This window comes from Pediculus humanus, genomic scaffold (assembly GCF_000006295.1).
Source record: "Pediculus humanus corporis 1103172107574 genomic scaffold, whole genome shotgun sequence".
NCBI classification, from domain to species: Eukaryota; Metazoa; Arthropoda; class Insecta; order Psocodea; family Pediculidae; genus Pediculus; species Pediculus humanus.
The window spans coordinates 753,088-765,452 of NW_002987189.1; the positions used below are offsets into that span (position 1 = coordinate 753,088).

General features: G+C 28.4%; 3 protein-coding genes across 3 annotated transcripts; 1 reads left to right on the forward strand and 2 right to left on the reverse strand.

The window, feature by feature from the left end:
* Window positions 1-317: 317 nt before the first annotated feature.
* Window positions 318-683, reverse strand: Phum_PHUM221740 (uncharacterized protein; the record flags this gene model as incomplete). Its single annotated transcript, XM_002425783.1, has 2 exons — window positions 318-602; window positions 681-683. 2 exons carry the CDS (start codon window positions 681-683, stop codon window positions 318-320), a joined length of 288 nt encoding a protein of 95 aa, XP_002425828.1.
* Window positions 684-8,333: 7,650 nt separating this feature from the next.
* Window positions 8,334-9,915, forward strand: Phum_PHUM221750 (uncharacterized protein; the record flags this gene model as incomplete). The annotated part of the gene is made up of 3 exons (XM_002425784.1): window positions 8,334-8,348; window positions 8,943-9,131; window positions 9,469-9,915. 3 exons carry the CDS (start codon window positions 8,334-8,336, stop codon window positions 9,913-9,915), a joined length of 651 nt encoding a protein of 216 aa, XP_002425829.1.
* Window positions 9,916-10,145: 230 nt separating this feature from the next.
* Window positions 10,146-11,367, reverse strand: Phum_PHUM221760 (uncharacterized protein; the record flags this gene model as incomplete). Its single annotated transcript, XM_002425785.1, has 4 exons — window positions 10,146-10,176; window positions 10,427-10,691; window positions 10,726-10,873; window positions 11,365-11,367. The coding sequence occupies 4 exons, from the start codon at window positions 11,365-11,367 to the stop codon at window positions 10,146-10,148; spliced, it is 447 nt and encodes a 148-aa protein (XP_002425830.1).
* Between the last annotated feature and the right edge of the window lie 998 nt (window positions 11,368-12,365).

The window sequence follows — 12,365 nt, forward strand, 5'->3', positions numbered from 1 at the left end:
CAAAAAAAAAAAAACATTAATAATAATAATAATAAAATACATATACATATATAAAAATGTACAGCCGAATGAAAAAAAATGTAAAAAATTTTTTTATTTTTGGTTAGAATAATGATAATTATAATAAGCTTTGTAAGAAAAAGAAAAAGAAACTGAAAAAGAAAAGCAGAAGAAAAATTTAAAAAAAAAAAGTAATAAAAAATTTTTTTCAGTCTCTTTCTCGTTTGCGGATGAGGATAAGAAGTGATGATGAGGCGTACACATAAACGGGGGGGTTGGTTGGGGAGATGGAGCAGGGGCGGCTGCAAAAGGGGGTTTTAAAATTGTGATGTACCATCTTCTAGATAATGTTGAGTACCCGGCGGTGCTCTATACGATGGATAACTCGTGTTGAGAGCGTGTTGAGCAAAAAAAGAAGAGTAATCTTTATTAACCCTTCTCGGTCTGCACGCCGGACCTCTTGCCAATGCTTTTCTTGCTTCGTTTTCCGCTTCCGCTTGTTGTTTGTAATCCGCGGGTGGCCATTTTTCATCACCTCTCATTCTAGCACCTCCTTGTTCCATAAGTACAGCCGGTTGTGAATCGAAAATTGGTGGTGGCTCCTGGAAAACCAAAACAAAACAATCAAAACAATCATCATCGTCTGCACTAACCGGAAGTTACGTAATAAAATGGAAAACCATTTACCTGTTGTATCGGTGGAGTTGCTCTTAATTTAATTGTTGTTTTCGGCGGTTCGAAATTTACAGGTTTGTAAATTTTATGTGTTGGAAGAGGAGATGATTGTTGTTGTTGTTGTTGTGGTTGTTGAGGTTTAAACTGATCGTTTTGTGTTTCGTTACCCCAAAATTGCGTCGGAATTTGTTGTTGATGATGATGGGGTTGTGGTTCGATTAGAGTCGATGGTACCGTTTTCGCATGGGTATATTTAGGACCACGTGAATTGGGTGGAGCTTGTTCTGTTATTTCCGGCGTTATTTCAACTTCATCCGGTGGTGGAGGCCAAGCGAATCTTTTAAAACCTTTTTAAAAAAAAAAAAAAACAAATTTTTTTATGTTGCCCCCCATACGAAACAAAATTTTTTTTGGCGCTCAATCAAAATAATAATAATAATTAGGTTTCTCAATAACAAATCGTTTTCTTCCCCCCTCCCCCCTTTCTTCCCTCCTTTGGAAAATGATCACTTAAACAACAAACGGAAACAAACAAACAAATTCCACGGAAAAATTTAATTTAAAAAAAATTTCGTTCGTTTCCGTTTCCATTTTTTTTTTTAATAAAAAAATTTATTTAATTAATTAATTTAATAATAATAATAATAATTATTGGTTTTTTTTTCTTACCGATTAAATTTTGTATTTATTATTTGTAACCGAATAGAACTTTCTCGAAAAAATATTTTAAATAATATATTGTTTGAAATCAGGAAATTGACTAACGAAAAAAAATTTTTTTCTTTAAAAAAAAATTCGAATTTATTTAAGTTTTGCCCCCGCGCAAATCCGACATTTTTTTTTTTTTTTTTGGATTTTCAGGGTTAATTTCCCGCGTTTGTTTGTCACGAACAAACAAACAAACAAAATTTTTTTAAATAAGTGTGGGTTTTAAATATTAAACTCGACCTTTGTTGTAAAAAAAAAAAAAAAAAAAAAAAATTTTTCTTTTTTTTTAATGTCGTTTGTCGTCGTCGTCGTCGTCATTAACTTTTTTTTTTTTTTTTCTTTTCTTCTTCCACGTCTTTTTTTTTTTATAATATTAAAAAAATTATTTCTTTGTTTTTATTTATAAATTTTTAAAAAAAAGTGAAACGGTGTTACGACAGGAAAATTCTTTTTTACTCCTTCGCAAAAATTTGAAAAAAAAAAAAAAAAAAAATTTTATTTCGAACATGCGCGCCAATTTACGTGAATACGATAATAATAATAATAATAATAATAATAATAATAATAATAATAATAATAATGAAATTTTTCTTTCTGCTTTTTTTAAATCAATGCCAAATGACAATTATCATCATCATCATCATCGACGTTTGTCGTCGTCGTTCCTTTATTATTATTATAAACGAGGTTACGAAATGCATATAAATAAAAAAAAAAAAAAAAAAATCGCATTTTTCCTTTTGGGCCCTCTTTGTCATCCCCCCTCCCTCTCCCCGTCACCTTTTCCCTAACCCAACCCCCCACTTTCCCTAAATTTCGATTTGGGAACCGAAAAGACTTGAATCCCTAAATATCCTTTGATATGAATTAAAGGAAAGAAGCCAAAAAAAATGCGGAAAACTCAAAAAAACGATGATAATAATAATGATAATTGGTTTAAATTTTTCTTTGGGGCAGGGGGGAGTGGGTGGGAGGGGGCCTAATCGACGATCGACACGAGAAGTTAATAATAAAATCATCGCGTGTGTGATTTTTTTTTTTCTTTTCTCGAAAATTTTCGCGGGTTTTCAAATTTAAAATTTAGAACGTTTCGAACGTTCGTAAACAAAATGGCGGTATCGTATGTTTAACTTATGGAACTTTTAAAATATGTCAAAAAATTTAACAAATCGTTCACCTTTATTTCGAAAAAAAAAAAAAAATTCTAGAAATAAATAAGAAATTTAAATTTAAATCGATCGATGTGATGATGATGATGATGATAGATCGATATATTTAAAATATTTATTGGAAAAAATCGATAATTATTATTATTATTATTTGTTTATAAAAATCGATTCGCGAAAATTTGAATAAATAAATAAAAATTATTATTACCTTTGTGTTTAAATTCGTCAATTTCTTCTTCTTCTTCTAACATTTTTAATACTTGAGAATTTGCTAAATGACCTGGCCTATCTAATTTATGAAAATCGATTCTGTAAATAGAAAAAATTTTAACGTTATAAATCCGCCATTTTGTTTTCTTCTCTTAATTATAAAACAAATATGTGGGTGTTTGTGTGTACGTAAGTTAACCATAGTAAATCATTTATACATTAATTATTATTATTTCTAACGGTTTTTTTTCGACTTTTATATTGATTTCAAATTGAATTTTTTCTTATTATTTTAAAATAAAAAAAAAAAAAACATCAAATTTTTTCATTGTCGATAGTGCTACGATACTAATGATGATGATTTTATTTTATTTTTTTTTTCTCTCAAATATTTTAAACGTCGTAATTACGCATATAATTTAAAGGCGAAATGCCAATAAAAGATTCTTTTCAACACGTTGATGGTTCGTAAAACATCAAATAAATGTAATTTAATATTATTATTATTATTATTAATTTTCAACAAAAGATTTATTAAAAAAAAAAACTATGAGATGATGACGCCATGTTTGTTTTGTATTCGCATAGCGTTATATCGTTTTGAAGAAAAAATGCTCGATCAGCGTTAAAAATGAATAATATAAAAAAAAAAAAAAAAATCCTTACCGTCTTTCTACGAATGATATTGTTTTCATCATTTTGTCGACTTTGCTTCTTTTTTTTTTTCTATTTAAAATAAAAAACAAACGAATAATAAAAAAAAAAAAAAAATGTCGAGTTCGAATTACGTTGAGTGTTTTTAAATATGGCGATAAAGAATAACTGAATCGAAAAAAAAAACAAATTATAATTTTCTTTTAAATAATCCCCACTTTTCCATTTTCTCCTACCGTATCCGATTTATTAATCCGAAATAAATTGATATCCAGTTTTATATTATTATTATTTTGTTTGCAAATTGAATAAACATCATCATCATCGAAAAAAAAAAAACCGGTTAGAAATCAAAATGATACTAAGGACGCTTATACGTCACACACACGTACACCGCCATCTTGAAAAAAAAGCAATTTTTTCCCCCTTAAAGTAACAATAAAGAGTTGTTTTTATTTAATAACCTTGAGAATCGTTTTTAATTTTCACTTTTCTTTTTTTTAATTGTTTAATATAAATTTCTCAGGTTTACGTTTGTAACGTAAGTAAATGTTTATTTATTTTATTTTTCTCTTGCGAATAATTTCATAATTTAAATATATTAATTTAATTATGTGATTATGATAATCCATGTTTGTGAATACATCTCAACGATTTCTCCTTGAAACAAGTTTAAGAAAATTAAATATTAACAATATTAATTAGTTTTTTACTTACTTTTGTCTATATGAATTAATAATATATAAATTTAAGTAAAGCTTTTTGACACAATGTAAACATGATAGAAAAACATAAAAATCATAGTCGAACATGCATTAAATACATTCGAACGTTTTTTATTATAAACATTTGGATGAATCCTTCGAATAAAACACAAAACACCAAACGAATATTGTGTAAAAATTAAAAAAAAAAAAAAAAAAACTACAAATTATTCCTTAACCACTTGTTGTATTAAAACAGCTTTCGAATTATTTCAAACTTATTTTTCAAGGGCGATTCCTCTGGTTTCACCGAATAGACATAACTAAAAAGAAAATTTACTTAGTTTGCTTACTAAAACACTTTTTTTATCGCACTTTTTTTTTAATTTTGATAATAATTTCAAATGTTTTTGTAATTCTTATTTAAACAACGCCATCGTATGTTAGCTTACTATTAAATCATTTAACGGATTTTTCCTTTTTCAATTTCTGAACGTACCCTGCGCCAATTCAAATTTTTACTCGGCGTCAAAACTTGTTAAATATGGCGGGTAAAGTAGTTGATCGGTCGATTCGTATAATTTTTTGTAAAATGAAATAAATTTGGTTTTTCTTTTGTTGGAAGGGAGAAGAATAACATTTTCAATAAACTTTTCGAGAAAACAATATTAGTTTACATGAAATGTGAGTATTAATGAATAAATTTTAATAAAAAATCCGTTTTTGAGTTTTTAATTACAGTACTCGGTAATGGCGGAATGATAGTTCTCAATTCAGTTTCGAATGAGTTTAGTTTTTCATCAACCATTCCTTGTAATTTATCATAAAATCAAAGTTTGAATTTAAAACTTTGCGATAATTAAATTACCTAACTGTTTTTACTATTATTATTACTATTTTCGAATCGGAAATAAATCATTCGACTTGAATTATGATTATTGCATCATCTTGTTCAATTCATAATGGCTTCTTCTACATAATGACTTGCACTTTCTTAATTGTTTGTAATTATTATAATTGCAATTAAATAATTTCATAATCTCAAAATTTCAATTAATTTCAATAAAACGTTTGAGATTTTTTCAATGCATTTCAAACACATTGAAAGTCAATCAATCATTTGGAAGAAGAACCATGTAAAACTTAACTGATTCATTTGAAACAATTAAATTTCTTTTTTTTAAACAAACAAACAAACAAACGTCTATCTATAAAATTAATCGTGAATAATTCATTGTTAACATTGTTTAAAAATGAACACATGATGCAATTTTATATTAGGTGACTAACACTGTGTGTTTAATTTTATTATTATTATTATTATTATTATTATTAGAAATACCAACAATTTTTAATGATTTATTTTTAGTATAACATGGTTTTTTTCTGTTTTTTTTTGTCTTCTCATTGAACTAATTGGTTTTTTTGTCTTTCAGGAATCATCATTGTCTTATAAAGAAAAAAATGAGAGATTTGGAGACTTATTGCATCATGTGACAAATTCATTTTGCACTAAAATATGTTACTATTGGTTAATAATGTATTGTTAAAACATTAGCTGGTCAGGAAAAGGTAATTTTCAAATTTTGTAACTAAACTAATTTATAGAAAACAGGAGATTCATACATTTCAGAGTTTATTATGAAATGAACAAAAAAAAAAGAAAAGTTATGAAACAATAGATAATCTATTGATAAAGAAGTTAACAACAATATGACATTTTCAATTGAATTTGTTTTCAATTTTCCATTTATGATCAAATTTTTAAACTGATGTGTATGAGGGAGATTAGGTTATTAAAATATAAGTTACACACATCAGCACCTCAAAGGGGTTTTGTTTTAAATGGGGGGTAGGTATCCCTTCTGTCAGTGTCACAACTTACAACTAAAGCAAAATATCAGGGAGAGTTAGTGTGATTATTGATAAATATTTAAAACCTGATTGTTGAGTAATTTTTTTAACATTGATATAAATGAAACAAACAGAAGTATATTGTTCCATGTGATTTTGTTATTCCAAACGGTTAACAACAAACAAATCCACAAAAAATTAACAAAAAAACAAAAACAAATCACTTCTTACATACACTAATTATAAAACAACACCTACGGTAGTAATTTTTTTTAAAAAATTATTTAAATCATATTATTCAAAAAGTAGTAAGAAAAATCATCATTATTATTATTATTTCACTTAAAAACATAAAAAAAAAAACCGTGTCAAAAAAATAAATAAATAAATAAAAAAACTTGCCCAACAGCTCCGTTCGCCAAGATTTGGGTTTGTTTGTCGAGAGCGTTCGCAATTGTGTTCTCACTGGTGTATAATTTCATCGGAACATTAAAATTTTTATTATTAACAACAAATACGCTGGCGGCCATATTAGATTTTCTGAAAAAAAAAAAAAAAAAAAAATTAATTTGAAAAAAATTTGAGTTGTATTGTTGGCCGAAAGCCACTGTTTACGTATTCTATCAAATCTCCCTTCCCATAATTATTAAAAAAAAATTTATTGATCGTTTTTTAAAAAAAAAAATTTTTTTTTTTTTACAGCAAAATCTTCTTTTTCTTCTGGAGAAAGTCATCATGGAAAGGATTCGTTATTTTAAAACACATTCGCTGGAGAACAAACACCAAAAAAAAAGGTAAAAAAACAAATTTTAATTATATTAATAAAAAAACAAAATAACAATAATGAGAAGAAAAGGAAGAAGAAGATGGAAGAAAAAAAATAAATTTTTTTTACATGATCGATACATATCGATCGATCGATCGATCGATTCGATTAATCGTTAGTCTCTCTCAATAAACAAATTAAGATTTTTTAAAACCGATCGATCGTTCGAGGAAGCAAAAAAAAAACAAAAAAAAATTTTTTTTTTGTTTTTCTATTTTTTCTCTCTCTGGCAAAATCAGTTCAAGGGCCCCTGGCAATAATAATAATAATAATAATAATAATTTTTTTCGTTATAATTCGAAATCAGAAAATTTTCATTATTTAAAATTCCGTGAATGAGTCAAAAGTAATAAATAAATAAGAAGGAGAGAAAGAAGGAAAGAAAGAAAAAAAAATTTGCACGTATTTTTAGAATTGACGCCCTTCGTGTTTTTTTTTTCTGCTAAAAATAATAACAATAAATAATAATGATGATGGTGATGATGATGATGATTTTGAGTGTTTGTTTGTTTGTTGGATAGAAAAAGTTTGCGCCGTATTTTTCTTTTGTTTTCCATCCCCATCCGTCATCTTTGTACCCCTTTTTAATTTTTTCGCAATATAATAACGAAACGTGTCAATAGAGTTTAAAATGGTGGATTCTTTTCCCGCGTTTTTTCTTTTTCTTCGGGGGATTTAGAACGGGGAGAAAGTGAGGGAGGGGGGAAAAGAAAAGTAGGACAAAAGAGTAGAAAGATTTTTTTTAAAAAATTATTATAAGAATCGCGTTTAAACAATATTGATGATAATATCTGTGATTAAAAAAAATTGGCACGATTTTTTCTAATCACAGGTAACCCAATTTTTTATTTAATTAAACATTCTAATTATAAATTTAAAAAAAAAAAAAAAAGAAAAACGGAAAACAGAAAAAGAAAATCGAAATTTAAATTTTTTTTGTGTGTGTTCACCTTACCGGAAAATTGTGAAAATCTCTAAAGGAGAAGAAAAAAAAAAAACTAAAACTTCTGACCACCGATTCCTGTTGTTTTCGAAAACTTACTGACGTTAAAATAAAATGTAAAAAAAATTTTTTTTTTAAATTGAATTTGTTGCAACAGCAACAGGAACGGGAACGGGAATTGCACACACACACACACACACACACGCACAAACGCTGTCGTTTTTTTTTGCTTTCCTCATTACGATTTACTTTAAAAATAAACTATTATGTAATTTATTGCTTTTCACCTTTCCCCCACCCCGCCCCCCCGCGAAAAAAAATTTAAAAAGGTTTGATTGAATCCCTTTTTGACGATAGGTAATTTCGTTTAATCGTTCGTGAAAAATTTTTAACGATTGATTGATTGATTGATTTCTGGTAATTGAATTTCTTTTCGAAACGTTGAATGCGAAAAGCGGAGGGGGAGGTGGGGGAAAGGGGAGGGGACGAAGTGGATTTTTTTTTTTTACATGATATATTACGCCTACGCGTAGAAAAATAAAAATAATTACTCATACGTAAATAAAAAAAAAAAAGAAAAACATTTGCAAATGTTGAGGAGGCAGGTGAGCCAAAAATAAAATGGGGGGAGGGGGGATAAAAACAAATATTTATTATTATTATTATTATTATTATTATTATTAAAATTTTAAATCCACGTTTAATTGATTGATTACTCCAGGTGTAAATTTTACACGTTATTAATTCTCAGGTGACTTTAAAAAAAATTTTTTTTTTTTTTTCCCCCTACGTCATCACACATACTGAACCTTTTTTAGAAAATGTAAAAAGAAAAATTTTTTAAAATGGCGGATTTTGTTTTTTGTTTTTTGCATAACTTTAACCGAGTTTTTTTTTAACATGGATTTTTGGCGGGGCTTCGTAACGCGAACCATATACGTAAAACAAGATTTTCTTCTTTTTCACACAAAAAAAAAAAAAAGAAAAAGAAAAAATCATTTATTATTATTATTTTTTTCGTTGTGTGATTGTTAATTTTTTGACCGTTAATTTTGAAATAGTTGGTTAAACATGAATTTAAAGATCCTCGTAAGTTTTTTATTATTATTATTATTTGTGTATTTTTTTTAATTCGGCGCCGCCATTGTTTTCGAAAATGCGAGTTTTGAAGAAAAAAAAAAAATGATTTCGTTTGTCAGATATTTATCATTTTGGGAATCGTTAGCTTGTGTCATTGTCAAAGGAATGGGATTAGAAGAAGACCCAACAGGAGACCGTTGAGAAGACCGGGAAATTTGCAAAGGCCACATCACGAATCCTCATCATCTCCATGTTCGGGCGGAGGATATTGGGACACTGCCGTAAATGACGTACCCAACGATACCCCGGTAGACGATAATGCAAGCGACAATAATAATAATAATGTTTATGACGACGTCACAGAAGAGAGAAGTTCAAAGTAAATAATAATAATAATAATAATTCAACTAACAGAAATAAAATTTTCGAGTTTTCGCGTATACTAAAACTTATTACCGTAATTCTTAAAATTTTTCTGCTGTCGTCGACAGAAAAGATATCGTACAGACAGGAATTATTTGTTTGGAAAGTTGTATTAGGGTCATAACGTTTAGGCAAAAGAATCTCTTCGGATAGGGTAAAAGTAGGTCGTTTGGGAAATTACGTAACCGTTAAGAAAGAAAAAGAAAAAGTTGCATTTCCAAGTTTAGGGAAAATCCAAAAGAAAACGAGGCACTCGACGTAATTTTAATAAAATTTAATTTCACGTTCAGGCTTGCGTTATTAGCAGCAGCGGGAGGAGCAGCTGTCGGATATCATTTGGGACAAAAATTTCAATCACAATCCCCCGAACAACCCTACGCAATCATCAACAATAATATTTATAACGAATATCCGCCACCTTGCGTGGTCGCCGTTCAACATGACGAAGGAGGAGGCGGCGGCGGTGGTGGCATCGGTGGTATTTTAAGCGATTTTATTGACAATCATCCTGCCATATCGAACTTTTTGCAAGGGAATTGGTTCGGAGGAGGAGGAGATAACAGAGGAGGAAACAACAACAACAGCAATAGGAAAAACAACGTGAACTGGAACAGAGCCATCAGACAATTCACTAGAGTCGTCAGGCCCATAACGAGAATATTTCGTTAATTCGAAATCGTTTCCGGTTTTTAAAAAAGATTCATTTCCGTTTGAGTTAAAAATTTTTCGCGGTTTTTTTTAAAAAGGTTTCAAAGGTGGTTCGGTACCTTTTGGTAGGGAAAAAAAATTTTTTTTAGGCAAATAATAATTTTATTTTTTTATTTTCATCAATAAATTAAATAAATTAATAAATAAATAAAATTAATAATAATAATAATTAATAAACCCAATCGGACATATCACGATTTATCCTGATACCGTCTTGCGTACCTGGAAAAAAAAAAAAAAGTTTCTAGAAAAAACACGTACTCGTTTCCTTATTTGTAAATTTTTTATACTTTATTATTACATAATTTTTATTTTTCTTATGTAATTTTTTTTTTTTTTTTTTTTTTGGAAAAATTTTGGAAAAATATAAATGCGAGGTGTGTTTGTTATCAACGAGCTTTTTATCATCATTATCAATTTCTAGATATTTCTATTACTGTATTAAGGAAATGAGAAAAGTATTATAGTTTACTTACAATCTTCCATGGGATTCGGATTCGTTCTTATTCCGTTCATTCCAGTGACGTACATAGGATTCATAAGTCTCGCTTTTGGAACGTCTGGATAATTGTACATCATGTCGGTGATGGTGTCGACGTATGGTTTGACGTTTTGATTCGCCATCATCATGTGCGTTAACGTTTCTTCGGAACTGGGAACTTTTGGAATGTTCATGACTCCTTGCGGGATGTTTAAAATTGAAGTTTTCTCATTCGATCCCATCGGAGGATGAGGATCTTATCATCGGATTTTGTTTCCACATGGTCGAACCTGACATCCATCCCGGATATGTAGACATCATCGGTCTCATCATCGAGGAATACATAACGGGATTCATTGTGTTCCACATCGGCATGGGAGGCATGTATTGACATGATATGATGGTCGCGATGCACATAAATACGAAAATTGTGATCTTCTAAAATTGGAAAACGTTCGTCATTTTTTTTTTTTTTTAAATTAACAATTTAGGGTTCGCTATGAGGGGGCGTAAATAATAATAATAATAATAATAATAATAATAATAATTGAAAACGTTTTCTCGTTGAAAATCTTTCAATTGGTTTCGCGTATTAATTTTAAAATTAAATTTTTAGAAAAAAAAAAAAAAAATTGGCTCGGATATATTAAGAGTTATGAAAAAGTAAAATAAAATTTTTTTTTTTTATAAATGATGATGATGATGATGATGATAACGACGACGACGACGTAAAAAAAAAAAAATTCTTCCTCGATTTCGGGGGCCAAAAAAAAACAATTACAATAATTTAGATAAAAAAAAAATTTAAATTAAATTAAAACCGCGAGTACCAACAACGTATTTTTTTTTTTTTTCTGCAAATCGGTCGACGAAAAATCAATCAATCAATCAATCAATTCCAAAAAAAAAAAAAAAAAAAAAAAACTCACCATTTTTATTTTTTTGTTTTCGGTTTGACTTTAATGGCGGTCGATAATACTGACTAAATAAAAAATTATTTTTTAATTGATTTAATTTTTAAATGATTTTCGGCGCGGGTGTATTGCAAATGCTGAGTCTTAAATTTTTTTTTTGTTAAAAACCTGAATTATTGCGAAATAATAATAATAATTATTATTATCATTATCGTTTTCATTAGGTTTGCAATTTTCAAAAAAAAAAAATGATTTGGTCAAGTGTTTTTATTATTATTATTGCTCATCGATTTAATTTTTTTTTTTTTTTTTTGAATTATTATCATAAAACGTTTCGAAATCGAATTAAAATTTTAACGTTTCCTGTTTTTAAACAAAAAATCGATGAATCGATGAATCGATAAATAAATAATTGATTAGAAATTTATTTCTTTTGGTCGTTTTTATTACATGCGCTCTCTCTCGGCGTGACAGTTTGAGCGAAAAATTCATTTCCGGTTTTTGTTTGTTGTTTGTTTGCGGGTAGGAAATGCTGTTGTTGATGTCGAATCGATAATTATCATCATTATTATTATTTTTTCTATCGATCTCTATCTCGATCGTTATCGTCGTTCATGGCGATTGATTTCTGGAATCGATAAAATTCTGGAGAAAAAAAATTAATAACAATTAACGAGAGATTTTTTTAATGCGTTCCAGTTATGCGTGCGTTAACGTTTTCAACGGAACGTGTAAAAAAAAAAAAAAAAAATTTTTTTGCTTCGATTGAATTTTAACTAAGGTCGATGACTTAGGCGTTCGCACACCTGAACGGGAAAATTTTTTTTTTTTGATGAATCGACCGAATTTAATTTTTTTTCTTTTTCTCCTCGTCATCAACTAACAATTAAAAAAAAAAAAAATTATTATGAATTTATTTTAACGTCGATAGTTATCGATATATCGATCGATTTTTCTCGATAAATTCCTTTGAGAAAATTTATTTTACCAGAAAGGAAAAAGTAGGAAATGGTTGT